The sequence below is a fragment of the Panicum virgatum genome, chromosome 1K (genome assembly GCF_016808335.1).
Source record: "Panicum virgatum strain AP13 chromosome 1K, P.virgatum_v5, whole genome shotgun sequence".
NCBI classification, from domain to species: Eukaryota; Viridiplantae; Streptophyta; class Magnoliopsida; order Poales; family Poaceae; genus Panicum; species Panicum virgatum.
The window spans coordinates 3,368,106-3,393,461 of NC_053136.1; the positions used below are offsets into that span (position 1 = coordinate 3,368,106).

Consider the following 25,356-nt stretch of genomic DNA (forward strand, 5'->3'; position numbering starts at 1 on the left):
TAACACATCAACCTGGTTGAATTGAATCGACTTTGTATATATATCGACTTTGAAAGAATTGTATGAGTAGATGGTCCGAATATAGGCTTTTTTTTAGTGTTTTTAGATTATATAGTACAACTCAAACACTCACAATGCACGTACACTCACACCCCTATGAATATGTGTACGCAAGTCCTCTCTATGAGCATCTTCGAAGACTGAAAAATATGCATGGTGTATGTCTAAATGGATGTGTTTATGCGTTTTGCCCTCAAACAAATTTATGCAAATGCTGCAGCTAAAATCTAGGAAATCTATTTGCCGCATATGCGGCCCCGACGCATTGCGTCGCACAGGGCGGGGCCTCTCGACCCGCCGCTGGTGAGCTACGGGAGGACAAGGGGGAGGAGCGGCCGCCGGGGAAGGGCAGATAGTGGGGGGTGCGGCCGCCGGAGTGGTGGCGGGCGGCGGCGGCTTTTAGGTTTTGGGTTGCTGGGGTTCCAAGGTCCACCGGACCTAGAAGAGGGGGCCGGGGCGGCGGTGGCCCGGCGGTGGACGAGGCGGCGCGGAGCGCCATCAGCCGGGCGGGGCCGGATATCCGGTGGGCGGTGGTCGGCGGCGGGGGCGAGAAGGGCGTCGGCACGGCAGTGCGTGGTGGGCGGGCGGGGCGGCGCGGCGGCGGAAGCCGCCGGCCAGGGTGGAGGATGAGGGGGCGGGGCGGAGGATGCGGGGGAAGAAAGAAGCTGCGATGACGCATATGCGCCGAATAGATGCCCCGCTAAAATCTGCGATTGGGTGCGAGGGACCCAGTGATGACTAGTGCATATCCGGGCCATCCGTTTCTGCATCGGGCGGCGCACGGCCACCCCAAGCGCGCTCCCCGTGTGTTATCCACGACTAGCGCCGTGCCCGGCGTCGGCCACGGCGGCGATGGCGGCGGCCAGGCGCCTCTTCTCCTTCCACCTCGCCCTCCGCCCCCGCGAACCCGCACGCCCTCTCGCCACCGCTGCCACTGCCGTCGCGGTTCCGCACCGCCGCGGCAAGCACGATGCGGTCGCCTGCAAGGCCACCGGGAAGCCCAAGCCCAAGGCGGGTAGCAAGGGCGGCGAGCAGCTGCGGAGGCGGCCGCTGGAGGAGCACCTCAAGCGACGCACGCGCTCCGCGGCCGCCTTCGACGCCGACCTGTACGGGCACCACGGTCACGCGCACCACGTGCCGGTGTTGCTCGGCGAGGTCCTCGCCGCCTTCCGCCGGCCCCGCCCGCTCCGCTCCTTCGTCGACTGCACCCTCGGCGCCGCCGGGCATTCCCTCGCCGTGCGTATCCACCCCTTCTCGTGCTCCGTTGCTTTTGCCGCAGTGGCCCTGGTGGCTGGTGCTGCTGTCCACTGTGCTCTCGCTGGAATGTCCGTGCCTGCAAGTTGTTTGATGGAATGCCTCTGGGGCTTTGTGTAGTAGATGATGGAGGCGCACCCGGAAATGGAGCTGTACGTTGGCATGGACGTCGATCCCACTGCCCTGGAGATCGGCTGTGGGCACATTGAGGCCTTCCTTGCTAGTAGGGAATCGAATGGAGGGGAGCTGTGTGCCTACACTGTTGGAAATAAACCCAGCGCGATCGTGTTCGCGGCTGGGGGGCGCGTGTGTGCGCGTGTGCGCGCGGGTGTGAGCTCGGGTCCGGCCGTGTGTGCGCGCCGGGACGAGCGGAACGCGATCGTGTGCGGCGATCGTCGTGGCGTGAGTGGAGTCAAGATCGGGGGGTGATCGAGCTCGTCCGAGCGAGCAGAAGGGAGGCCGGTGGGGTCGTTAGAGCGCCCGCATTGACTGCGGTATCTCCGGAGCACGTCGAGCGCGTGGGAGCGCGTCGCGGCGGAGCAGAGGAGGTCGTGGCGGCGAGATAGGGTCGTGGGGTGCGTCCGCCCGGCTATATAGCCTCCTTGTAATCCCGTGATCAAGCTACCGCGAGGAATTGGAAAACGGCGTTCGGCGTCGAGCATTTGAGCACGAAATCCTCCCATGTCTACTGTTCATCTTCCACCTCTCGCCGGCCGAAATTCGTCGCGTCCGTGCGCCAATTCGCGAAGCTAACTGGTCGGTGAGTTAGAGGGAGAGGTGGTGCGTCTGCTGCGCACCAAGTTCTGGGCGGAGCTTCACCGGAGGGGTGAGTTCACCGTCGACCCCTCGGCGGTGCTCTGTTTCGCGGCGTGGCGGCGATCGGAGCCGCGCCTACATACACTCACATCAAGAACTTTAAGTACATCAAGCAAGTTCTTGGTAGTGTGGACGAGAGGCTAGCTGTTGGCTCGTCTGGAGTTGACGGCATCCTCATTGACCTCGGCATGTCATCCATGCAGGTTAGTCAGCTGAGTTAGATGTTACGGAAGTGATGATAAGGATCCTATATGCTATTTACTGGCTTTTTTTTACATTTCGTCTTACTACTTCCATCAGGTAAACAGATCAAATAGGGGATTCAGTGTACTCCAGGATGGCCCTCTTGATATGCGCATGGACCCTAAGGTCAGTGTTACATTGCTTCTTCCTTTTCAGGTCTTTTCTTCATTCTACTTGCTTATGAAAATTTATCATGTGTGAGTGTTTCTTGCTTCAAGATTGGAGTGTTAATGATGAATATCATAGGGCTACTTCTAACTCACATTACTTTATCTATGGGCAGCACTATTATTGGTAGCTAGCATAAACTGAAAATCTTTAAGGGCCCTGATTTATGATATGATCTCTCACAAAGTCTATAAAGGAATTTTGTAATCCAGTTAATAATACATATATATTTTTGTCGAATTAATCTATTTATATCTTTTAAATTACTCTTACTTTGCCATTGCTTTAATTTTGAAAGTATGTTTACAAGAAAGATGGGTTATGTTAGGTCATGTTATCTTCAAATCAACTTTGATTGTAGTTGCACTACTCTTACCTATACATGAGATTAGACAGGCAACTTTAAGAGCAGAGGATATCTTGAATTCTTGGCCGGAGCTTGAAGTTGGACGTATCCTGCGTGATTACGGGGAGGAGAGCAATTGGCAATTCCTCCAGAAGCAAATTGTTAAAGCCCGGGAAATGGGTGGTCTGCACTCCACCGGGGATCTTGTCAAACTAATTCAAAGAAAGTGTACCATCTCAAAAGGTATGTACAATCCTAGTATCATTGTATGACAGTTTGTTTCTTTTGGTTTTGGAATGGTCAAATTTAGTGAATTTCCAGATAGTAATGATTCATAGATTTACCATATTTTTACTTTCTGCTTGCAGTTTCTCAACTTTACTTATGTAGCATATAATAGAACTTCTTTCAAAGGAAACAAAACCAAGATAATTTTGAAAGACATTACGAATGTCATGATAAGTTGATAAACTACAGGAAGGCAAGGCTGGATCAAGACTGCAACAAGAGTGTTTCAGGCCCTCAGGATTGCAGTTAATGATGAACTCCAGGTTCTTGAAGATTCACTTCATTCAAGCTTTGACTGCCTAGCGACAGGTGGCTGTCTTGCTGTAATCTCGTTCCACAGTCTGGAGGACAGAATTGTGAAAAAGACCTTCTTGGAGCTCATCCATGGGGGTGAAGCAGATGGTGAAGAGGACGATGATGATGACCTGACACTCCCTGACATCGATGATGAAGATGAACCATGGTTCAGCCAGAGAGTGCAAGGAAGCAATGGAATCGTCCTTACGAAAAGACCAATGACCCCTTCTCAAGAGGAGGAAAAACTAAATCAGAGGTGCAGAAGTGCGAAGCTGAGAGTTATCCGAAAGGCCTGAATAATTTAAGATGGTTTTGCAGGATTAATGTGGATGCCCACACAAAAATTGTTGGAGCCAGTGCACATGTGAAATGAGACGGTCCCTTATGTTATGTACGCTGGCAACCACGCTCTGGATCACCAGAAAAAATTACCTCGACCAGACAAAACAGTATCATTTTTCCTCCACATGAAACCTAGAGGCTTAGGTTAGTCAAAAAAAAAATCTCACTGTATCTGCATCAGTTACTGAAATTCATCCATGTGTATCATCAGCACATGTACTCCATCAGACCATTACCTTGCAAGATAAAATAGCCAGTTTATGGTTTCCTGTGACCCACTTATCCACCTGGCTGTACATGATTAACTAATTTAACTTGCATATATCGTTTTTATTTACAGTTTAACAGTGTGTCAAGATATATTGTCACGCATATCTACATAGCCAAATATCAGAGCACTCAAAACTGTACATGAAAATCCCTTGCTCTCACGAAGAAGGGAACTAGCTAGAGCCATCAATGAGAAGTGAAGCCGAAGAAGCCACGTCATCCCATCGCGACGCACAGAGGCAGCCACGTCGCCCTCCAGCTCACCACGATTCCTGGTTAATTTCCCTCCAAAATTTCTCCTCGCCTTCGTCTCAAACGAGTTGGCGTCCGTCTCTGCCGCGAGAGCCCCACACGGCCTTGCAGCAATGGCGGCCACAACCTGAGCTGCCACGCGAGCGCCTCCCCCTCCACGTGATTTCAAGCCGGCGGGAACGGTGGTGGCCAGTGGTAAATACCCCGCAGATTCTTCTTCCTGACATCCAGACACTCGATAAAAAGCCGGCGCCGAGCGGCCAAGAATCTCTTGGGACAGAACCGGACACTCCCTGCTCGCTTCCGTTGATCTCCGGACTCACGAGATCGAGGTTGATGGCGGCCATGGAGGCGCCGCACTGCGCGTCCACTTCCTCAGCTTTCCTCGGCCTCCCGCACGCCGGCAACGGCAGGCGGCGCCACGGCAATTCATGCCGCTTCGCCGCCAACGCCTGCAGGCTGGCGCCGGTGTCGGCGACGCTGGACAAGGAGACCGCGGCGGCGAAGCCCCGGCGGTCCCGGAACCGCCGGTCCAGGAAGGCGACCAAGTCCTAGTCCACGGCGCTGCTCGCCCCCGACGAGCCGGCGGAGGCCAAGAACGGCGGCGGCGGCGGCGGCGGCAGGGGGATGGTGGCGCTGGACGATGTGATCGTGAACCCGGTGGGGCTCGGCCGGCGCTCCCGGCAGGTGTTCGACGAGGTGTGGCGCAAGTTCTCGCGGCTCGGCCAGATGTCCAGCGCCTCCTCCTCCGCCGTGGCCGAGCAGGACCCCGCCGTCCTCTTCCGCGGCGGACCCATGTGCGAGTTCACCGTGCCTGGTGCGCAGGACACCTCCGTGCTCGTCGTCGGCGCCACCAGCCGCATCGGCCGCATCGTCGTCCGCAAGCTCATGCTCCGCGGATACAACGTCAAGGTACTTCCATTCCTTTCCCTCCCACTTTGTTCATGTTCAGTCACACAATTCCGGTGTTGTTTCTTGTGGAATCTGCATGTTTTGATCTGTTCATATGCTATTCTACAACAGGCGTTAGTCAGGACGAATGATCCGGAAGTGATTGACATGCTTCCGAGGTCTGTGGACATCGTGGTTGGCGATGTCGGTGATCCTTCTTCAGTTCAGGCTGCCGTTTCAGGTTGCAACAAGGTAATTTACTGCGCTACCGCACGGTCGACTATCACCGGAGACCTCAACAAGTCAACAGGGTTGATAACCAAGGAGTAAGGAATGTTACCAAGGCTTTCCAGGTACTTCACAAAATCTCTCATTCATCATTCTAATTACCATGTAAATAGTAGCTTTTCTGCATGTTTCTGTTAAGTTATTCACTGAATATCAACTGTTTCAGCAGGATTACTACAATCAGCTGGCCCAGTCAAGGGCTGGTAAAAGCAGCAAGAGCAAACTGACGATTGCAAAATTTAAATCCGCCAAATCTGTGAAAGGATGGGAGGTGCGGCAGGGATCATACTTTCAGGATATCTACCCTTCTAGATTCGATGGAGGCACCGATGCGTCATTTGAATATTCGGAAAGTGGACAGGCTGTGTTCTCAGGTACCTGCTAACTACTATCAGAGCGCATGATATCAGAGATGTAGTTTATTAGAGGCTGGCTTTATGAATCACTACAAGTTCACTAGTGTTCTCTATGCTTTAATTCTTCACTGAAATTTTCTACTACTTTCAGGGTTTGTTTTCACAAGGGGTGGCTACGTTGAAATGTCTAAACGGCTTTCGCTTCCTCTGGGTTCCACCCTGGACAGGTATTGCAAGCTGTTGTATTTCGTTTCAATTCCAACCTATTTGTCTACTGTTACAAGATCTTGACATCTGTATACTGCATCATTCTACCTGAAGGTATGACGGATTGCTTCTTTCGGTGGGCAGAAATGGAAGATCATATGTTATTATTCTTGAGACTGGTCCGCTAGCTGACACCTCACAGACCAAGAAATATTTTGCCCGGATGAACACAAAAGTTGGATTTTGCAGAGTAAGTGGCATTTGAAGATACATCCCTTCTGTTAAGGCATCTGGTTGTGCACTACTGAATATAGAGAAAATTGTTTGCTTTGTGCAGGTGAGAGTGCCGTTTTCAGCTTTCCGGCCAGTAAACCCACAGGATCCTCCATTGGACCCGTTTCTTGTGCACACACTAACCATCAGGTTTGAGCCCAAGAAGCAGGTTAGTACGAAGCGGTTTGTGATTTGCCATTGCAACATAGGCCAATTCTGCTGAACTGTTGGCTCACCGGTTACCGACGAAACCCTTCTACAGAGACCTGGTGATTCATCTGAACAAGGAGCTGCTAGTGACCCCAGAAACTTTGAGCTGAAAATGGAGTTTATAAAAGCTTTGCCAGTAAGTTTCCACTTTGTGCCACATGTTGTTATGATAATTGTCCTTTCTCCCCTCTTTTTTTTCTTTTCGTTAACATTTTGTGGTTACTTTTGCAGAGTGGTCAAGAAACAGACATTGTGCTGGTCTCATGCACAGGCTCAGGAATTGAAGCCAACAGGCGAGAACAAGTCCTCAAAGCGAAGAAGGTTCTTGATGCACTGACACATATAAACTCTCCTTGATGCACAACTAATGAAGGAAAGTTAATCAGTTCTTCTCATCAATTTTACTAGGCTGGAGAGGACGCATTGAGGAGATCTGGCCTCGGGTATACGATTGTGCGCCCAGGTCCGCTGCAGGTACGACGAAATAGTAGCAGACATACAATACAATGCTGAATAATATGAGGTCACTGAATTGCTTCAATCATCCATTTCGTCTGTTCTAGGAAGAACCTGGGGGTCCGCGCGCCTTGATCTTCGACCAAGGGAGCAGGATCTCTCAGGTGGCATTTGTGGATGAATACATTATACCGTACCATTTGTAAGATTAGTCAAATAGTTGGCACTGTTGCTGTAGATGCTGACCGGTAGCCATGAACTCACGATGCAGGGCATCAGCTGCGCCGATGTGGCTGACATCTGCGTGAAAGCGCTGCACGATTCGACAGCAAGGAACAAGAGCTTCGATGTAAGATGACAATCTCATGATGCATCTGACGCAGCAGTTTATGATAATTTTTGTGGTGGTGTAACAATGAGCTAACTCGGGAGCCATGCCTCTGCCTTTTTTTCAGGTTTCCTACGAGCATGTCTCGGAGCAAGGGAATGAGCTGTATGAACTTGTAAGCCTCCAGCCGAAAACCACCTAGTAGTACTATCTTTGAGCTTATGTTGCCTGATTGATCTGGTTTCTACAAGCATTTTGATGTGCTGGTTCGGAGGAATTGGAATTACTGACGTTTGGGGGTTGCTGTTGCATTGCAGGTGGCTCATCTACCTGACAAGGCCAACAACTACCTGTCGCCGGCTCTCTCGGTTCTGGAGAAGAACACCTGATCTGATCACCAGTGAATGAGTGGTGACTATGAGCTAGCACGACGACTCTACAAGCGATGCACACACATTTACAGGTTCTCTTTGGGCTCCCATTTTCGGTTAAGATACGGTGTGGGGTCCACATTCAGAGGGTAGGAGATTTTTTTGTGTGCGTACTCCCTCATGTCACTCGTCAAAGAGGACTAGAGGAGCACAAAGGAAGGGACTTTGGAAGCCCATCCTTTTAGTGTAGTGGCAGTTTCGGAGACTGGGACCCAGAGGCAATGGAGTGATCTGGCCCCTGCCAGGCATGTAGATGTACGATATTATTGAACAATGATGCATATAGTTGTTGGCGCAGAACTAGGGCCAACACACAAAAGCGCTAGAACGCGCAATGAGCGACGGCACAATGCAACACCGATGCTCAGATTGGTCGGGTATACCGGTCAGACCGGTTGTCGCCGGGCAGGCCGGCGGCGAAACCAACGAACGTCGCCCGGGAAGGACCCGTCAGGGCAGGCGCACGCAGGGTTGTTCTAGGGTCGGCAGGCCACCTAGAACACCCTCAATCGACGTAGAGACGAATAAGAAACAGCAGATAGTAGATTAGAAAAACTAGGGCAAAAAGAAAATATAAAATGATAAAAGTGTTTATATTTGATCGATTGGATACCCTAATCGGCCATGACTCTTTATATTTATAGGGTAGTGTGGACTTATCCCGCAAAGAATCCTTTTTACAGATGGAAACCTACAAAATAATCTAATTACACTCGGACTCCTCATAGACCGGTCAGACCGGTCGACCCTACCGGTCAGACCGGTCGGCTACTGCCGGATCAACTACAGCGTCTGACCGGTCAGACCGCTAGGGCGCACCGGTCAAACCGGTCGATATTGTCCAATGTCAATTTTGGTCGTCAACATATGCCCCCCCTGTTCTTTGGCAAAACTTGCGTGCCAAAGAACACTCTTCTGGACCAAAATTGTCTAAAGGCGATGAATACATCGGCCATTTTTTGTGCTAAGGGCGATAACAATTTATCGGCCGTATCTTGTTTCTTCTTCAAGCTGATGACGAAACAACTTGCTTAGTCCTCCATACCTGCTTCATGGTCGCCGACCTCGCTGGTATAATCTCCGCATGTTGTTTCATGGACTCCTTTTTGCTCATCCGTTGCAGCCTTCTCTTTTGGGTGTGAGACAAGCCTGAGAGACACTACCTCGGCTGTAGATATTTTGAATTTTGTTTTATGTCCTCACACTCTTTGCTGCAATCAATGTCTTTTTTTACCAGATTATCGCTAATCGGTCTTTGTGAAGCATAACTCGGATATATAGGAGAAAAATGAATATAATATGACTGCATGTGCATCCTACCATAATCCAAAGGCATATAACAAGGATGCCAGCAATACCATGGAGCAATCAGTCCATTAAATGAATTATCTTGTCTCAAACTCGATTGCTTTTGAGACGATGATGACTTTGCATTCTTGACTTTGTCTGGCCGTCCCCTCTGCTTCTGGATGACTTCTTTCTTCTCATATTTGGCCAAGAGTTCTTTAAAACTCGGCCTTTCTTTTTTTTCTGGAATTTTTTCCAGAATTCTAAGATTGACCGGTCAGACCGGTTTCTAGACAGGTCAAACCGGTCTTAGCAGACCTGGTGCCTTTGTTCTTATCTTCCCCCCCCCCCCCCCGAGCATTGAATTCTTCAATGAGTCTTTAGGGACTTTCTTTGCTGGAGCTTTCTGGCGAGATTTTGAAAGCTCAGGTCTCTCTTCACCAACAATTATATTTTTTCTCTTTTGCCGATTCGGCTTGATTTGGCCGAATTAACACTTTGGGATTATTCAATCCAAGCATGTGTGTATGTGCAGGGAAAAGATTCTGATCCACCTTCATTTGTGCAACAATTATTCGGCCTTCATTAACAGCCGATTGAATTTGTCTCCGGAGCACATTGCAATCATTAGTTGCATGAGAGAAAGTATTGTGAAACTTGCAAAAACCTCGCCGCTTTAATTCTTCAAGTGGCGGTATGACATGCGACATCTTGATGTATCCTTTTTTATATAATTCATCAAATATCCTCTCGCATTTGGATACATCAAAAGTGAATCTTTGTTGCCGATCTTTGTGAATCTGTTTAAGAGAACCACAAACGCAAGGTTTATCATTAGAGGGCCAAACAAATTCAGCGGTATAAACATCTTTACCTTCATTGTCCGAACAAATGGAATCACACCCAAGCACATAAACAGGACGATTAGGTTTTTCGTTGGACTTTTGAGAATCTCTAGCCTCCTTAACTCGGCTTTCATTAGCCAGAGCTTTTTGCAAGACTTGACTAACATCTAGGAATCATTGTCCCTCTAGCTTTGCTTTATGAAAATCAAGTAAACCAGCAAAAGCTAGATCGGCCAAATCTCTATCAGAAATTGTCAAACTATAGCATTGGTTTCTAGTATCTCTAAATCTTCTAATATACTCAGAAACACCTTCGTGTATTTTTTGTTTAACCGATAAAAGATAGGGTAAAAGATATGACAATCTCAATTCAGTTTCACCAGTAAAGAAATAATCATGGAATTTCTGCTCTAAATCAGCAAAAGTGAAAACTGAATTTTCTGGCAATGAAATAAACCAAGTAAATGCAGCATCCGATAGAGATAAAGGAAATAACCTCAATTTATAAATGTCATTAGTGCTAGCCTCACCACATTGTATAATAAATTGACCAATATGCTCCAATGTAGTTCTACTATCATCACCAGTGAATTTAACAAATTCAGAAATTTTAAACCCTTGAGGATATGCAACATAATCGTAATTCTCAGGGTATGGTCTTTGATAAGTTCGGCATTTGGCTTTAGATTCTATACCAAAGGTTTGCCGAAATATCTTCATCACCTCCTCTTTAATACTACCTGATCCAACATCATCGGTATTAGGCCGATTTGTGATCGGTGTATTATTAGGTTGAGTAAAGTTCAGCGGTGTAGAATGTCGCAACGAACTCGCTGCCTCATATGGCACATTGGCATTAGTTGATGCATTATAATTAATTCGGCTACGCTGATTAGCCGAATTAGTCACAATAGCATTATTAGTTGGAATTGCCGAACTACCCGTTGTCTTATCGGTATTAGACGTAGACACATCATTACTAACAGACTTCATACCGAGATGTATCTCAATTCGGCTAAAACAATTATCAAACATATCATGCATATTTTGACCAATAAATTCCAACTTATTATTCACATGAGAAGAAACTTCATCATCTATAGCATTAGCTATTTTAGAATTAAAGACAGGCTGCTTGTTCTGATCGAAGTTTACCTCAAACTGCGAAGCATCGAAGGCAGCATCCGTTGTGACCTTCCCTTGTCGGTCGATGGAAAAGTGTGAGATGTACTGGTTCATGGCTTCTTCTTCCAGCCTTTGGATCTCCTTCTCCTTCTCTTCTCTTATCATCTTTTGGATGCCATCAAGAACCTTCTGATGTTCGGCCGAAAGTTGCTGAAAAGTCGGCCTCTTGATGTTGGCAGCATCAACTTCACTAGGTTTAGGAATACCGGTCATGACAGCTAATTTATTTTTTCTATTCCCCAGCGGAGTCGCCAAAAAGTATGTTAGCGCAGAACTAGGGCCAACACACCAAAGCGCTAGAACGCGCAGCGAGCGATGGCATAACGCAGCGCCGATGCTCAGACCGGTCAGACCGGTCGGGTATACCGGTCGGACCGGTTGTCGCCGGGCAGGCCGGCGGCAAAAACAACGAATGTCGCCCAGGAAGGACCCGTCAGGGCAGGCGCAAGCAGGGTTGTTCTAGAGTCGGCAGGCCACCTAGAACGCCCTCAATCGACGTAGAGACGAAGGAGGAATAACAGATAGTAGATTGGAAAAGCTAGGGCAAAGAGAAAAGATAAAAAGATAAAAGTGTTGTATATTTGATTGATTGGATACCCTAATCGGCCGTGACCATTTATATTTATGGGGTGGGATGGACTTATCCCACAAGGAATCCTTTTTATAGATGAAAACCTACGAAATAATCTAATTACACTCGGACTCCTCATAGACCGGTCGGCTGCAGCCGGATCAACTACAGCGTCTGACCGGTCAGAAAGCTAGGGCACACTGGTCAGACCAGTCGATATTGTCTAATGCCAATTTTGGTCGTCAACAATAGTCTTTCAGAAGGAGATCATTTGAGATGCCTGAATCAATTTTCATCCTCCAAAATAAGTTCTTTGTTAATGTCTGCTTGCGATTGGAGCTCAATTTTTTAAAGAGATTAAAGAAGTTTGATTGATCTCAAACAATTACATCAAGTGATACATTTTGTTCAAGATCACTCATGACCTCTGCACACCTAGGATACACGCAACCAATGTCAAGTATGTTGCATCAAATTACAACACACGCTGCAGCACAGTTGGATTAAATTTGAGCTTTTGGGCTAAATTTTGTAATCTATTTGATGAAAAGTCATCAAAACTTACTTAGCCTTTTCAGGGGCGCAGATGAATTGAACATTGACCAGGTCATTTCTCTGGTGAAAAAAAACTAGCAGTTTTGCTGCTGGTTAATGATTGATAGTACTACAACTCTACATCTCTTGCAAGTGACGTTCATGTGCAGATAAGAACAACAGATCACGTTTAATACCAGCTATTCACATATGAATTTCAGTGATCTTCTCGGCAAACCATTGTTTCAGTCGGTCCGTCAAATAGACAGGCTTCCACTAACAATCTACTATACTGCTAACTATGAACCAGTAACTAGCGCTGTCAATGAGGAAAGTTCAGTATGAGACTTCGAAAACCTTCTCTGATAGCAGAGAGTTTTGCGCACACATCTCGCATCCCAGGCCTATCTTTTGGAGATTTCATGGAACATGAAAGTCCAAGCGCAACCAGGGGGATAATGTAGCTCTGCATCCATACCTCTTCACCCGGTTGTGATTCCTCACGCATCATATGAGGATCTATGATCTCTGCAAGTCTATCTGGGAACATGGAGTCAGTAAAATTGTGGAGGCTAAGGTCATCAACAAAGAAATCATCGGTGGGCTGCTTTCCCGTTAGCATCTCCAGAAGAAGCACTCCAAAACTGTACACATCTCCTCCTGTGGTGATTTCGGAGCCCATGCCGTACTCTGCAAAGGTGAATGAATTTCTTCAAGTTCAAGATGAACTCTAGTTGGTACGCACTCCGCAGATATGTGAGAAAAGTAAACTCACCAGGTGCCATGTATCCTATTGTTCCTCCAACTTCGACCAGGTTTTTTGGAATGATGAGGCCTGGAAATAGAAACTTTGGTGACCCGAAGTCACTGAGACGAGCAGTCATGTCATTGTCTAAAAGGATATTGCTCGGCTTCAGATCACAGTGGACCAAAGGAGGAGTAACCTGGTTGTGGATATAATCCAGAGCAGAAGCCACATCTGCGGCGATGCATATGCGCTGGCCTAAGCTTAACACTCTCTCCGGCATGCCACTGTAGTACTCACAGTGCAACCATCTTTCAAGGCTGCCATTGACCATGAACTTGAAGATTAGAGCTTTGAATTCATGGTTTCCTGTATCCACTGTCGAGCACAGAGTCACAGGTCGCATTAAGTTACGATGACGCGTGCTTCGTAGTACCTCGCACTCAGTGAAGTAACTCTCGTATGCTGCAGCTTCATTCAAGTTGAATACTTTGATGGCCACTAGGCTTCTGTCATACATGAACCTACCAACATAAACAGACCCGGTGCGGGTAGAGCTGATTGCATGGACTGAAGATAAACAATTGGTAGCTCTCAGGATGTCGCTATACGACACCTTCTTCAGTGTATCACAGTTGCGAGGTAGAGTTTGCACTACCTTCTCCAGTGTCTCACAGTTGCGAGGTAAAATTTGCACTTGACTTCTCTTCAGCTGGGCAATGAAACATAGAAATGGAGTTATAGCAACGTCCTTCCACTGTGGAAATTCAAACACCCTTTTCTTCCAAAGAGTTACCAGAAACCACAGTGATAGTACTGAGGTTATAGCAACCAGTGGTATTAGTATCAACAGCAACAACGCATGGTTCTTTGTCTCGGGATCACAAAGTGGTAGTGCTAGTTTGGAGGACCTTGAACTTGAACATAGTCCCTTGTTGCCATTCAAAATTACAACAAGAGTTGAATTTAGAAAGCAGCCACCAGTAGGAACTGGCCCTTCCAAGTTGTTGTAAGATAGATCGAGTTTTTCCAACATAGTCAGGTTCTCCAAGGATTCTGGGACAGTACCGTTTAACTCATTCTGAGAAAGATTAATGTATTGGATAGAGAGTAACCTTCCAAAACTTTCGGGAATTGGTCCTTCAAGCCTGTTCGCTTCCATTCGGAGGGACGATAGAAAAAATAATCTGCTTAGCGCACTAGGAATTACTCCAGAAAACAGATTGTTGGAAAGATTTAGAAGAATGATATTTACCAGTTGGCCAATATCCTCTGGTATTTCCCCTGTGAGATTGTTGCGCGAGAGGTCCACACCCAAAGCAAGGGAAGGACCAGTAAATAATTCCTTTGGTAAGAAACCATCAAGGCTGTTAGGGGACAAGTTTAGCTGAACCAGCCCCAAGCACCCACCTAAACTACTAGGTATGCTTCCACTCAAGTCATTGTCATCAAGGAAAAGCATTCCCAATTGCCTAATGTTACCAATTGATAATGGTATCTGACCTGACAATTTATTCTTGGATAGGTTCAGGATAAATAGGCTCCGCAGTTTCCCCACTGTAGCTGCTATGCCTCCTGAGAGCAAATTGTTTTCCATGCTAAGCACAGTGAGGTTAACAAGATTGCCAATCTCAAGAGGTATGGAGCCTGATACTTGGTTGGACCCAAGCAACAAAGTTTTTAGGCCTGTGGAACGATTACTAATTGATCCAGGTAGGCTGCCATTCAGCATGTTTCCCTCCAGGGACAATTTAGTCAGCTGGGAGCAATTTGTTAGGGAGGCAAGGAATTGCCAATCATACGCTTCTAGCTGATTCCTTGCTAAAAGCACTTGGAGCAATTTTGCCAACGACCCAAGAGATGGAACACGGCCATGCAGGGAGTTGTTGGAAAGGTCAAGAACTTGGAGATTCGACGCATTTTCTAGTGAAGTAGGGATCAGGCCCACCAGGTTATTGTTCTGCAGGGGGAAGACTTGGAGATTTGGTAGTGAGTAACCAATGTCAGATGGTACCTGCCCAACAAGGCCATTGCTGCCTAAGCTCAAGTTTCTGAGTGAAGACATGTTGTAAAGAGGCAAGGGGACATGCCCTTATAAGCTATTGAAACTCAGATCCAGGCAGGCCCGGCTCATGGCCTAGGCGGGAGGGGCGACCGCCTAGGGCCCATGCCTGACAGGGGCCCGGCACTTCAGTTCTACTGCACTCGTCGTTGGGTTTTTTTACTAACTAGTACTGCATTCGTTGTTGAACCATCAACTAGATATCCAGCCCGTCGTCCATCCAGATCAGAGTGACAGCGCACACCGCTAGTCCTACTACGTTAGCTTCGAGCAATGGATGGAGCAAGCGAGGGACGCAGAATGCCTATTCGCCGAAACGTCGACTCTGCAGAAACGGTTCGTCGACCAGCGCGATTGCTGCGCTTGCTCATGCCCTCGTACGCTTGTCTAATGATCGCGGCTCGTCCCGGCGAGGCTCTGCAGTCCTGCCTCATGTCTCATGCAGTCCTGCTCCTGCCGCATCGCCACTGAGATTCAAATAATGGATTGTGGCCTTCCGTTCATGACAGTAAGTAGTGAGTTGACCACTTTTGGTGCATTACTTACTCACCATTTTCTGAGCGTGTTAGTCTGATAGATAGTTAGGTTACTATTTGCTAGGGACTTAAATGTTCAATTCTAGTATTTATTTTTCTTCGTATGTCTTCTGTGAAGAATTATTGTCCATGGAGTTTGGTGCTTATCTGAGATAATCAGACTAGTCACTATTTTTATGTTTTATTTTTCTGTTCCCTAAGTTTGTAGTATCACTATTGTATTTTAAAAATCAATTACATGTTATTAGTACTGTTGTCTTACTTTCATGTTAAAAGTGAAAAAAAATATTTAGCATAGGGCCCATAGTGTCTCCTTCGCTCTAGGGCCCTACAAACCGTAGAGCCGGCCCTGGATCCAGGTCAAGAAGTTTCGAAAGGTGCCGCAAACTTTCTGGAATTAATCCTGTAAGTTTGTTTTGGCCTAGCAACATGAAGCGGAGAGAAGAAATATTTCCTACTGAAGCAGGTATGCTTCCAGAAAGGAAGTTGTCAGTAACGCAAAGGTACTTGAGGGATGTGACCTTGCCGAAAGGCGGGATGGCACCAGTCAGAGAATTCATCCGGAGATCAACCCTGGTAAGTGCAGACGCGTTAGCAAACAGAGTAGCAGGGATCTGACCAGCAAGATTGTTGCGCGAGAGGATGAGCTTGCTGAGTGAGGAGGATGAGCTTCTGGCCAACCCGGGAGGGATGCCACCGGTGAGGCTGTTGTTTGCAAGATTGACATAGCTGAGAGGCTGGCCATTGCCCAGCTCCTCAGGGATGCCTCCAAAAAACTGATTGTTTCCAAGATCCAACCGTGCTAATGAAGAAAGGTTACCCAGGGAAGGCGACAATTCCCCAACCAGCTGCAGAGAGTTGAGCTGCAGCGAAACAACGCGGAGGGGGAGAGCATCACCACATGTGACCCCTCTCCGGCTGCAGTAGAGAGAGGCGTTACCACCCCATGAGCTCAGGGCGCCGGGGGGGGTCGGAGGCGGCTTGCATGAAGGAGAGGAGGGCTCGCCGGTCGATCACGGATTCGTGGGTCGATTCTGCAGCTAGGATTGCTGCAGGATTCGGCAGGAAGATGAGTAGATGAGCCACGAGAAGAGAGATGAGCAGTACACGAGCCATCTCTCCAAGCTTGAGAAGTCAGTAGTTCTGACTGATTCCGTGGCGTGTAGATTCCTCTATAAATCACCCCGGCCGGCTCCTGTTGTCACACTCAAATCAAGCAGTCAGTGGACTACACGCTGACTTGTGCCGTGTGTAGACTGTGGACTGGCTAGGATGACCAATAAGTGAATGTGAGATGCCGCGAGAAAGCAAGAGAGATGTGTCAATGAAACGTGGTCATTTACACGTTATCAGTGCTGTTTGGCTCAGATTTACTGTGAATTTGATGATTATTAAATAGTGTATTTATATTTTTCAGAGAACTAAGTTGCATGCAAATATTTTTACTAGAAATGGTCAGCAGTACCAGAGGATGTTTGGATCCAAGTACTAATAATATTCTAAAATGCTAAACTTTAGTACTATTCCTCCAAATAAGAATGTTGATGGAGTGGGCTAGCTTTTAACCAAGACTTAGACTTAGGGTGTATTTGTTTAAATTGCAGCTTTTGAGCTTTTCTGAAAAATTGTTGGTGTCCTTTTTTTTCCTAAAAATCCAACACTAACTTTTAGAAAATGTGTTAGCTTTCTGAGCTCGAAAAGCTAAGAAAAGCTTATACAATTGAATATTTCAGTTTTTCATATAAACTCAATTTTTCTAGGCTTACAACTTTTCAGAAGCTAAGAGAAGCTATGAGGAAGCTTAAACAAATAGGCCGTTAAAAAGTTTAGCAAGAATATGAGTGCTAATAGGAGGTGGTAAATTTAACCTCGACTTTAGCCCATCCAAACATATCTTTATTCAAAATATGGTCAAATCTCTATATACGATTCACGGATCAAAAGAATGCAGCACATCATGCCACGTCATCTAGAAAAATCGTGGCTGTCGATCTGGCGACCAACAGCCGGCGGCTAGCCAAGCCCCTCCTCCCCGCGGCCAGCTCCTCGCGGCCGCTACCCGCTGGCCGAGGCCACCCCGTGCCGGCTCCTCGCAGCACCGCTCACGGCCACTGCCCGCTGGCCGAGGCCACCCCGCGCTGGCTCCTCGCAGCGCCAGGCCGACACTCCTTGCGCACGCGGACAAGAGGACAGCGGCCGCGTGCTTCTCCCTCGAGTCTGCCAGCGACTAGGGCCGTGCTGCTCCTCGCGCCCACGCTCGCCCGGGGATGGAGCCGGCGGCCACCAGGATCCCCACCCTTGAGGCCGGAGGCGACGCAGGTTGCGGGCTCGGGCAGTGGGGTTGCGCCGGCCCACAGAGAGGCCCTCGCCCGGCATCCGGCGACGCCGCCCCAGATCAAACGAAGTACAACGTCGGCAGAGCGGGCTCGTCGCAGGCAAACTCCAACCACTGTGGTATGGCCCCACAGGGCGGTGTGGGCGAGCTCCAACCCTGGCGCAGGCTGGGCTCGCGCGAGCTCCAACCCCGGCCACCAAGGGTGCTAGCAGAGATGAAGGCCAAGGCGGCGCAGAGGCTGAGACGGAGGCTGCCGATCACCACTGCTGCAGACTACACCAAGAGAGAGGGAAGGAGGAAGGGGCCTCGACCTTTTGCCGGCCGACGTTGTGAGAGAAGAAAGAGAGAAGAAGATGACTGAGTCTGGGACATAAACATGGCCCTGGTTGTTGATGCACAAGCCACCGCGTCCGATTCGGTGGCCACGCACAACAATCCAATCATCTCCTCGCTCGATCCGATCTCCGCGCGCCTGCCGCCCCCGCCGACATTGCCGCCGCGGCGGCCTCCTGGCTTCCGTCCTCCACGGATCTGCTCGCAGGATCATCGGACCCAGGGCCGCCTGCAACCCTGCCTCCATGGAACTTGCCTCGGGCTCCTGCAGCCATGGAACACACCGACCCAGGACCAGATTGATGGGAGCCTGAGTTCTGGATCGATGGGAAGCTAGAGGGAGCAGATGGGGAAAAGAAAGTGTGGTGCGGTGGATAAGAACAGACTCTGGATGGTTCAGGAGGCGACTGGAAAAAGGAAACCAGATGCGTGCCATTTTTTACTCTGAAAATCTGATTTTTACTCCGAAAATCTGATGATGTGGGCCATGTTCAGTGGACCACAGGACTTGTGCTTGGCTTCCACCTCCCATGGGCAACAATAATTCAAATATCTTGCAGTTGGTTCAAAGAGCTACAAAGGTTGATGTGCAAATCTAAAATCAATTGACGATGCAATCAAAAATTATTAAGAACATGTAAGCATGAATCATTAATACAAATGTTGTTGTTTACGGATGATTAGCTCACAATGCACATACTTAACATCAGAGATATTACCGCAAGCAGGCCATTGGAGGTTCCCACCAGGATTATTCCAAATTATATTTATCCGCAAAATTAATTTTTGGTTTTGATATGTAGGGCAAACCATTTTTATTGGAAACAATTCTATAATAAGTTCCTTAGTAACCTCCATAATAAATGGAATATACCTAATTGTGATCAAACAAATATTGCTAAGTCATGATATTTACTACCGCTCCAGGTTAGACCTGCAAATCTCGGCGCCGGCGACCAAACAAGGGATGGGGATAGGGTCGCGCTGACCTGGGCTACCAAGAATTTTGTGTTCATTATTGCTCCAACGATCCACCCCAAAGGGTTACATTTTCTTAAAATTTATTAAGATATGATAAAGTAGCTGCTTTTAGCACTGTTCTAGCCTCGAACAAATAGCAGTAAGTTGACTACAAATTGTGGTCGTCAATCTGGCGACCAATAGCTGGCGGCTGGCCAAGCCCTTCTATAATGAATTCCTTATGAACCTTCATAATAAATGGAATGTACCTAATCGTGATCAATCAAATATTACTAAGTCATATATTTACTACGACTCCGAATTAGACCTACGGCCTTGGTGCCGGCGACCAAACAAGGGACGGGGATAGGGTCGCGCTCACCCGGGCCACCAAGAATTTGCGTTCATTATTGCTCCAACAATCCACCCCAGAGGGTTACATTTTGTTAAAATTTATCAAGATATGATCAATTAGCTGTTTTTATCACTTTTCTAGCCTCGAACAAATAGCAGAAAGTCGACTACCATTCTTAGTTCTTTAAATTCTGTTTAGGAACACTCTTCTGCCATCAGCTACATATACCCAATCCATCTACAGGATAATATTGTGGGCACTAAAAAACTAAAATTGTATTAGATAAGTACTATATGAATCAGTTGAACAAAACAAGTTGCAAGTAGTCGTTTGAGCTTGATCCATATGCATTATCTCATAATCAAGCAGCCGGTTGCATGTTACGATATTAACAAGTAACCATATATTCAATTTATGGTTACTACTCTAGACGTTCATGTGCCTTCTTAAATTGAACTTTTAAAAAAAATTCTCTTCATGCCAATCATCATAAAATCAATAAAAAACTTGTCTATCTATACTTTTGTTCCCATCAAATATCATATGTACATCCACTGGCCACCCGCGGCAATGCCGCGGCGTTTTCTAGTTAAGTATGGTACTGCCTCATTATGTTGACGACTAATTAGATTCTGAAAAGAAAAGGAGGAAAATAAGGACAGACATAAATATAATCACTATAATATCGAGTATTAAACATTTTCGTCTCCAAAACACAGAGCTATAACTTGGCAGCACTAGTGTGGGCAAGAAGTGAAGCCAAAAAAAGTTATGGTCATAATATGATAACTGAAGGTGGCATTCTTTTCGTCCTGCTGTTCAAATTGTTTTGTTCAGGATGACCAAGTTTTTGCCTGTCACATTAAAATAAATCTTGTCATTTATATTTGTCTCGCAAATTAGCTCGGGGTTCTGCAATTCGTTTTTAGTACCACAGCCTGGCCAACTGCGTCTATCATCTTGCTTTCACGTTGGGCCTCTGTCAATGGCTGGAAAGATGGAAGATTAAACTTCTTGATCACCTCACCAGATCTGTTAACGCTGTACGACTTGAGGCATTCACGTTTGAATTTCTCCACCAGCTCTTCATATTCCTTCTTTTGTTTTTTTTTTGAGCTTATCTTCAGGAACAGGAATCTGATTTTCTTCACTAATTGCAGATTTATCAGTAAGTTCCACCATGTTGAAACTTTTCGGGTCCCACCGGGTGTGCCAAAAAATGTGTTGACGCAAAAATCAACACACTAGAATCCGAGGGCAAGTGTTCGACAAGCACGAAAAAGTCAACCAAGTGTGCTAGTCAATTTGACCTGAAATTGACAAGGGGGGAAACAAAGTCAAATTCGAGAGCGTATCGGTTGGGATTCCGAATATCTCTCAGATGGGCGTATCGGCAAGTTTTGACGATACTATAGACGACAAAAAAATATTAAATGCAAGCACGTAATAAACGAGCGTATCGGCAGGATCAACCGATACACTAAACGACAAAACCGGCTCTGAACAGCCGATCGTGTATGTATGACAAGATCTAAACTACGAATGTATAACTTAGATGATGCGAAGCTAAAAACAGATCTAAAACGGCTATTGAAATAACAAAAGTGTCACTCCAAAACCTAAAGCCGATCTAGTATGTTTTTAGATGTGATAATGGCCAAAAAGCATAGGAAAACCTATAAATCTAGCCGATATCGGTAATTGGTGAATAAATCTAGACGAGACGATAGCGATGCTTCCGGAAGTCAAAACCTAGATAAACTCGATAACTTTTGAATAGATTTGAACAAAGCCACAGCGATGCGCCTGGTAGCTAAAGCTCAAATATACTCGGTAAAACGAAAACTCACCAGCAAATCAAGTCGCTCGAATATGAGGCGTCCTTGAACAACTTGAAAGAACTCGTCGAAAAAAGAAGAGAAAAGACGAAGTCGCCGAAAATAGTGCAAAGGAATTGTAAAATTTGTTGTATTGGATGTGTATCAAATTTTTCCGGTCCCTAACAATTGATATATATATATATATATATATATATATATATATATATATATATATATATATATATATATATATATATATATATATAGCCTAGTGCTATCAAGTACTGGCCGATTATGGCAAACATTACTTGACTTAAAAGAAAAGACTATCTAAAGATAAACTACTTTAAATACTACAACCGAATCATCAAGATTCTCGTAGAGTTCGAATCCTCTCCTCCTCCCTTGACTTCATCGGCAACTCTCCATTGGCCGGATACCAGAGCTAGCGGATCAGCATCTTCAAAGCATGTTCTTTTGGCCCATCGGACGGACTCCATCAGCCGATTCCAACACTGTGCAATTTTTTGTTTCTTCTAAATTGGCCACCTCCTCTTCACAAAAATCATCTTCCTTGACACGTGTCAAAAAACGGTGTCAACAGCTTCCACTCAAGTCATTGTCATCAAGGAAAAGCTTTCCCAATTGCCTAATGTTACCAATTGATAATGGTATCTGACCTAACAATTTATTCTTGGATAGGTTCAGGATAAATAGGTTCTGCAGTTTCCCCACTGTAGCTGGTATGCCTCCTGAGAGCAAATTGTTTTCCATGCTAAGCACAGTGAGGTTAACAAGATTGCCAATCTCAAGAGGTATGGAGCCTGATACTTGGTTGGACCCAAGCAACAAAGTTTCTAGGCCTGTGGAACGATTACTAATTGATCCAGGTAGGCTGCCATTCAGCATGTTTCCCTCCAGGGATAATTTTGTCAGCTGGGAGCAATTTGTTAGGGAGGCATGGAATTGCCAATCATACGCTTCTAGCTGATTCCTTCCTAAAAGCACTTGGCGCAATTTTGCCAACGACCCAAGAGATGGAACACGGCCATGCAGGGAGTTGTTGGAAAGGTCAAGAACTTGGAGATTTGACGCATTTTCTAGTGAAGTAGGGATCAGGCCCACCAGGTTATTGTTCTGCAGGGTGAAGACTTGGAGATTTGGTAGTGAGTAACCAATGTCAGATGGTATCTGCCCAACAAGGCCATTGCTGCCTAAGCTCAAGTTTCTGAGTGAAGACATGTTCTAAAGAGGCAAGGGGACATGCCCTGTTAAGCTATTGAAACTCAGATCCAGGTCAACAAGTTTAGAAATGTGCCGCAAACTTTCTGGAATTGGTCCTGTAAGTCTGTTTTGGCCTAGCAACATGAAACGGAGAGAAGAAACATTTCCTACTGAAGGAGGTATGCTTCCAGAAAGGAAGTTGTCAGTAACGCAAAGGTACCTGAGGGATGTGACCCTATCGAAAGGCGGGATGGCACCAGTCAGAGAATTCATCCGGAGATCAACCCTGGTAAGTGCATATGTGTTGGCAAACAGAGTAGCAGGGATCTGACCAGCAAGGTTGTTGTGCGAGAGGATGAGCTTGCTGAGTGAGGAGGATGAGCTTCTGGCCAACCCGGGAGGGATGCCACCGGTGAGGCTGTTGTTTGCAAGATTGACATAGCTGAGAGGCTGGCCATTGCCCAGCTCCTCAGGGATGCCTCCAGAAAACAGATTGTTTCCCAGATCCAACCGTGCTAATGAATATAGGTTACCGAGGGAAGGCGACAATTCCCCAACCAGCTGCAGAGAGTTGAGCTGCAGCGAAACGACGCGGAGGGGGAGAGCATCACCACATGTGACCCCTCTCCAGCTGCAGTAGAGGGGGTTTTTATATTTTTACCATTAATCAAAATATCACTCTTACGATAACACCTACAAATTTAGCATTCTTATCTCGCGCCTCTTACATTTTTATTATATTTGGTTATGTGGCACGCCACGACGGCCTGACACGCTAGCGTACAGTCAGCAATGCATGCGAAATGTTGTGATTGCCCCTGATCTTCTCCTCTCTTCTCCCTTCCCGACAGGTGGATCACACAGCTTCTCTCACTATCAGGTGGGGCCCACTGGTCAGACTCGTCTCCTACCTCTAGCACCGGCTCTCACAGCACGAGGACGTAGCCGGCGCCGGCGCCGGCGAGCTCGGGCACCTCGAGGAGCACCCAATGCGTCTCCATCTGCAGGTCGCGGCTGCGCCGCCCCGCCCGCGCCGTGCTCCACCACGTCTTGAACCGGAACACGCTCGGCAGCGTGAAGCCCAGGAACGCGCCGCGGCGCGCTCGGCCAGCACCCGCGGCGCGTCTGACGCCGCCGCCGCTGGGTCGAAGGCCTCGGCGAACGGGGGGAGCGTGATGTTCCCCGGCACGCCCGTGAGGAGCACGGCCTTATCGCTGCCGCCGATGGTGAGCTCCCCGTCCTGCAGCGAGAAGAGGCACGGCGCGGACGCGGACGCCGCTGCCGCCGCACCGCGCTTGGCCGCGTTGGCTGCAAGCTTGGGCGCGGGCGTGGCGGCGAGCTTGGGCGTGGGCGGCTTGGACTCGTTAGGCGGCCCCATTGGCAACGCGACCGGCCGGGGCCCAAGAAGACTGGAGCGAGAATGTTCAGAGAGAAGAAAATTCAGGCGATGCCAAGAATTGGATCAGCGGAGCCGAGCTTGGCAATGGCGCTCGAGGAGGAGGCGAGTCTAGCCAGTGGGTCCATCTGGCAGTGAGAGAAGCTGTGGGACCCACTTGTCCGGAAGGGAGAAGAGAGGAGAAGATTAGGGGCAATCACGACATTTCGCATGTGTTGCTGACTGTACGCCAGCGTGTCAGGCCGCCATGGCGTGCCACATAGACAAATATAGTAAAAATGTAAGAAGCGCGAGATAAGAATGATAAATTTATACGTGTCATCGTAAAAATAATATTTTGATGAGTGTCATTCACTATAATGGTAAAAATATAAAAAGCCTGCAGTAGAGAGAGGCGTTACCACCTCATGAGCTCAGGACGCCGAGGGTGTCAGAGGTGACGCCTTGCAGGAAGCAGAGGAGGGCTTGCCGGTCGATCGCGGATTCGTTGGTCGATTCTGCAGCAAGGATTGCATTAGGATTCGGCAGGAAGATGAGCAGATAAGCCACGAGAAGAGGGATGAGCAGTACACGAGCCATCTCTCCAAGCTTGAGAAGTCAGTAGTTCTGACTGATTCCGTGGCGTGTAGATTCCTCTATAAATCACCCCGGCCGGCTCCTGTTGTCACACTCAAATCAAGTAGTCAGTGGACTACACGCTGACTTGTGCCGTGTGTAGACTGTGGACTGGCTAGGATGACCAATAAGTGAATGTGAGATGCCGCGAGAAAGCAAGAGAGATGTGTCAATGAAACGTGGTCATTTACACGTTATCAGTGCTGTTTGGCTCAGATTTACTGTGAATTTGATGATTATTAAATAGTGTATTTATATTTTTCAGAGAACTAAGTTGCATGCAAATATTTTTACTAGAAATGGTCAGCAGTACCAGAGAATGTTTGAATCCAAGTGCTAATAATATTGTAAAGTGCTAAACTTTGGTACTAGTTCGTCCAAACAGAAGAGTTAATGGAGTGGGCTATCTTTTAGCCAAGACTTAGAGTATGTTTGTTTAAATTGCAGCTTTTGAGCTTTTCTGAAAAATCGTTGCTGCCTTTTTTTTTCTAAAAATCCAACACTAACTTTTAGAAAATGTGTTAGCTTCCTGAGCTCGAAAAGCTAAGAAAAGCTTATAAAATTGAATTTTTTAGTTTTTCGTATAAACTCAACTTTTCTAGGCTTACAGCTTTTCAGAAACTAAGAGAAGCTATGAGGAAGCTTAAACAAATAGGCCATTAAAAAATTTAGCAAGAATATGAGTGCTAATAGGAGGTGGTAAAGTTTAACCTCGACTTTAGCCCATCCAAACATATCTTTATTCAAAATATGGTCAAATTAAGTATGGTACTGCCT

General features: G+C 47.2%; 3 protein-coding genes and 2 pseudogenes across 5 annotated transcripts; 2 read left to right on the forward strand and 3 right to left on the reverse strand.

Moving 5' to 3' along the window:
- The first annotated feature begins 799 nt into the window (after positions 1-799).
- On the forward strand, positions 800-4,100 carry LOC120644032 (ribosomal RNA small subunit methyltransferase H-like). Of its 2 annotated transcripts, XM_039920662.1 has the most exons (7): positions 800-1,296; positions 1,438-1,569; positions 2,211-2,333; positions 2,431-2,499; positions 2,938-2,946; positions 3,022-3,130; positions 3,365-4,100. In XM_039920662.1, the coding sequence occupies exons 1-7, from the start codon at positions 913-915 to the stop codon at positions 3,766-3,768; spliced, it is 1,230 nt and encodes a 409-aa protein (XP_039776596.1). In that variant the 5' UTR covers positions 800-912; the 3' UTR covers positions 3,769-4,100. The 2 variants fall into 2 exon arrangements, with proteins under 2 accessions (XP_039776596.1, XP_039776538.1); XM_039920604.1 differs by having other exon boundaries at positions 811-1,296; positions 2,938-3,130.
- A 572-nt stretch (positions 4,101-4,672) lies between these two features.
- On the forward strand, positions 4,673-10,984 carry LOC120643973 (annotated as a pseudogene). Its single transcript, XR_005663284.1, has 13 exons — positions 4,673-5,248; positions 5,360-5,580; positions 5,685-5,889; positions 6,023-6,098; positions 6,193-6,328; positions 6,416-6,520; positions 6,614-6,697; positions 6,793-6,882; positions 6,970-7,035; positions 7,125-7,181; positions 7,289-7,366; positions 7,473-7,520; positions 7,663-10,984. The product of XR_005663284.1 is annotated as a protein HIGH CHLOROPHYLL FLUORESCENCE PHENOTYPE 173, chloroplastic-like (transcript).
- A 1,082-nt stretch (positions 10,985-12,066) lies between these two features.
- LOC120643889 (probable LRR receptor-like serine/threonine-protein kinase At3g47570) lies at positions 12,067-22,703 on the reverse strand. Its single transcript, XM_039920425.1, has 3 exons — positions 22,630-22,703; positions 12,974-15,051; positions 12,067-12,888 (listed from the first exon to the last, which is right to left on the reverse strand). The coding sequence occupies exons 2-3, from the start codon at positions 15,006-15,008 to the stop codon at positions 12,521-12,523; spliced, it is 2,403 nt and encodes an 800-aa protein (XP_039776359.1). The 5' UTR covers positions 15,009-15,051; positions 22,630-22,703; the 3' UTR covers positions 12,067-12,520.
- On the reverse strand, positions 15,821-16,551 carry LOC120647945 (LRR receptor-like serine/threonine-protein kinase ERL2; the record flags this gene model as incomplete). The annotated part of the gene is made up of 1 exon (XM_039924745.1): positions 15,821-16,551. A coding segment is annotated over one exon (690 nt), but the record flags the coding sequence as incomplete, so codon positions are not given.
- Positions 21,608-23,216, reverse strand: LOC120647954 (annotated as a pseudogene).
- Positions 23,217-25,356: the final 2,140 nt, after the last annotated feature.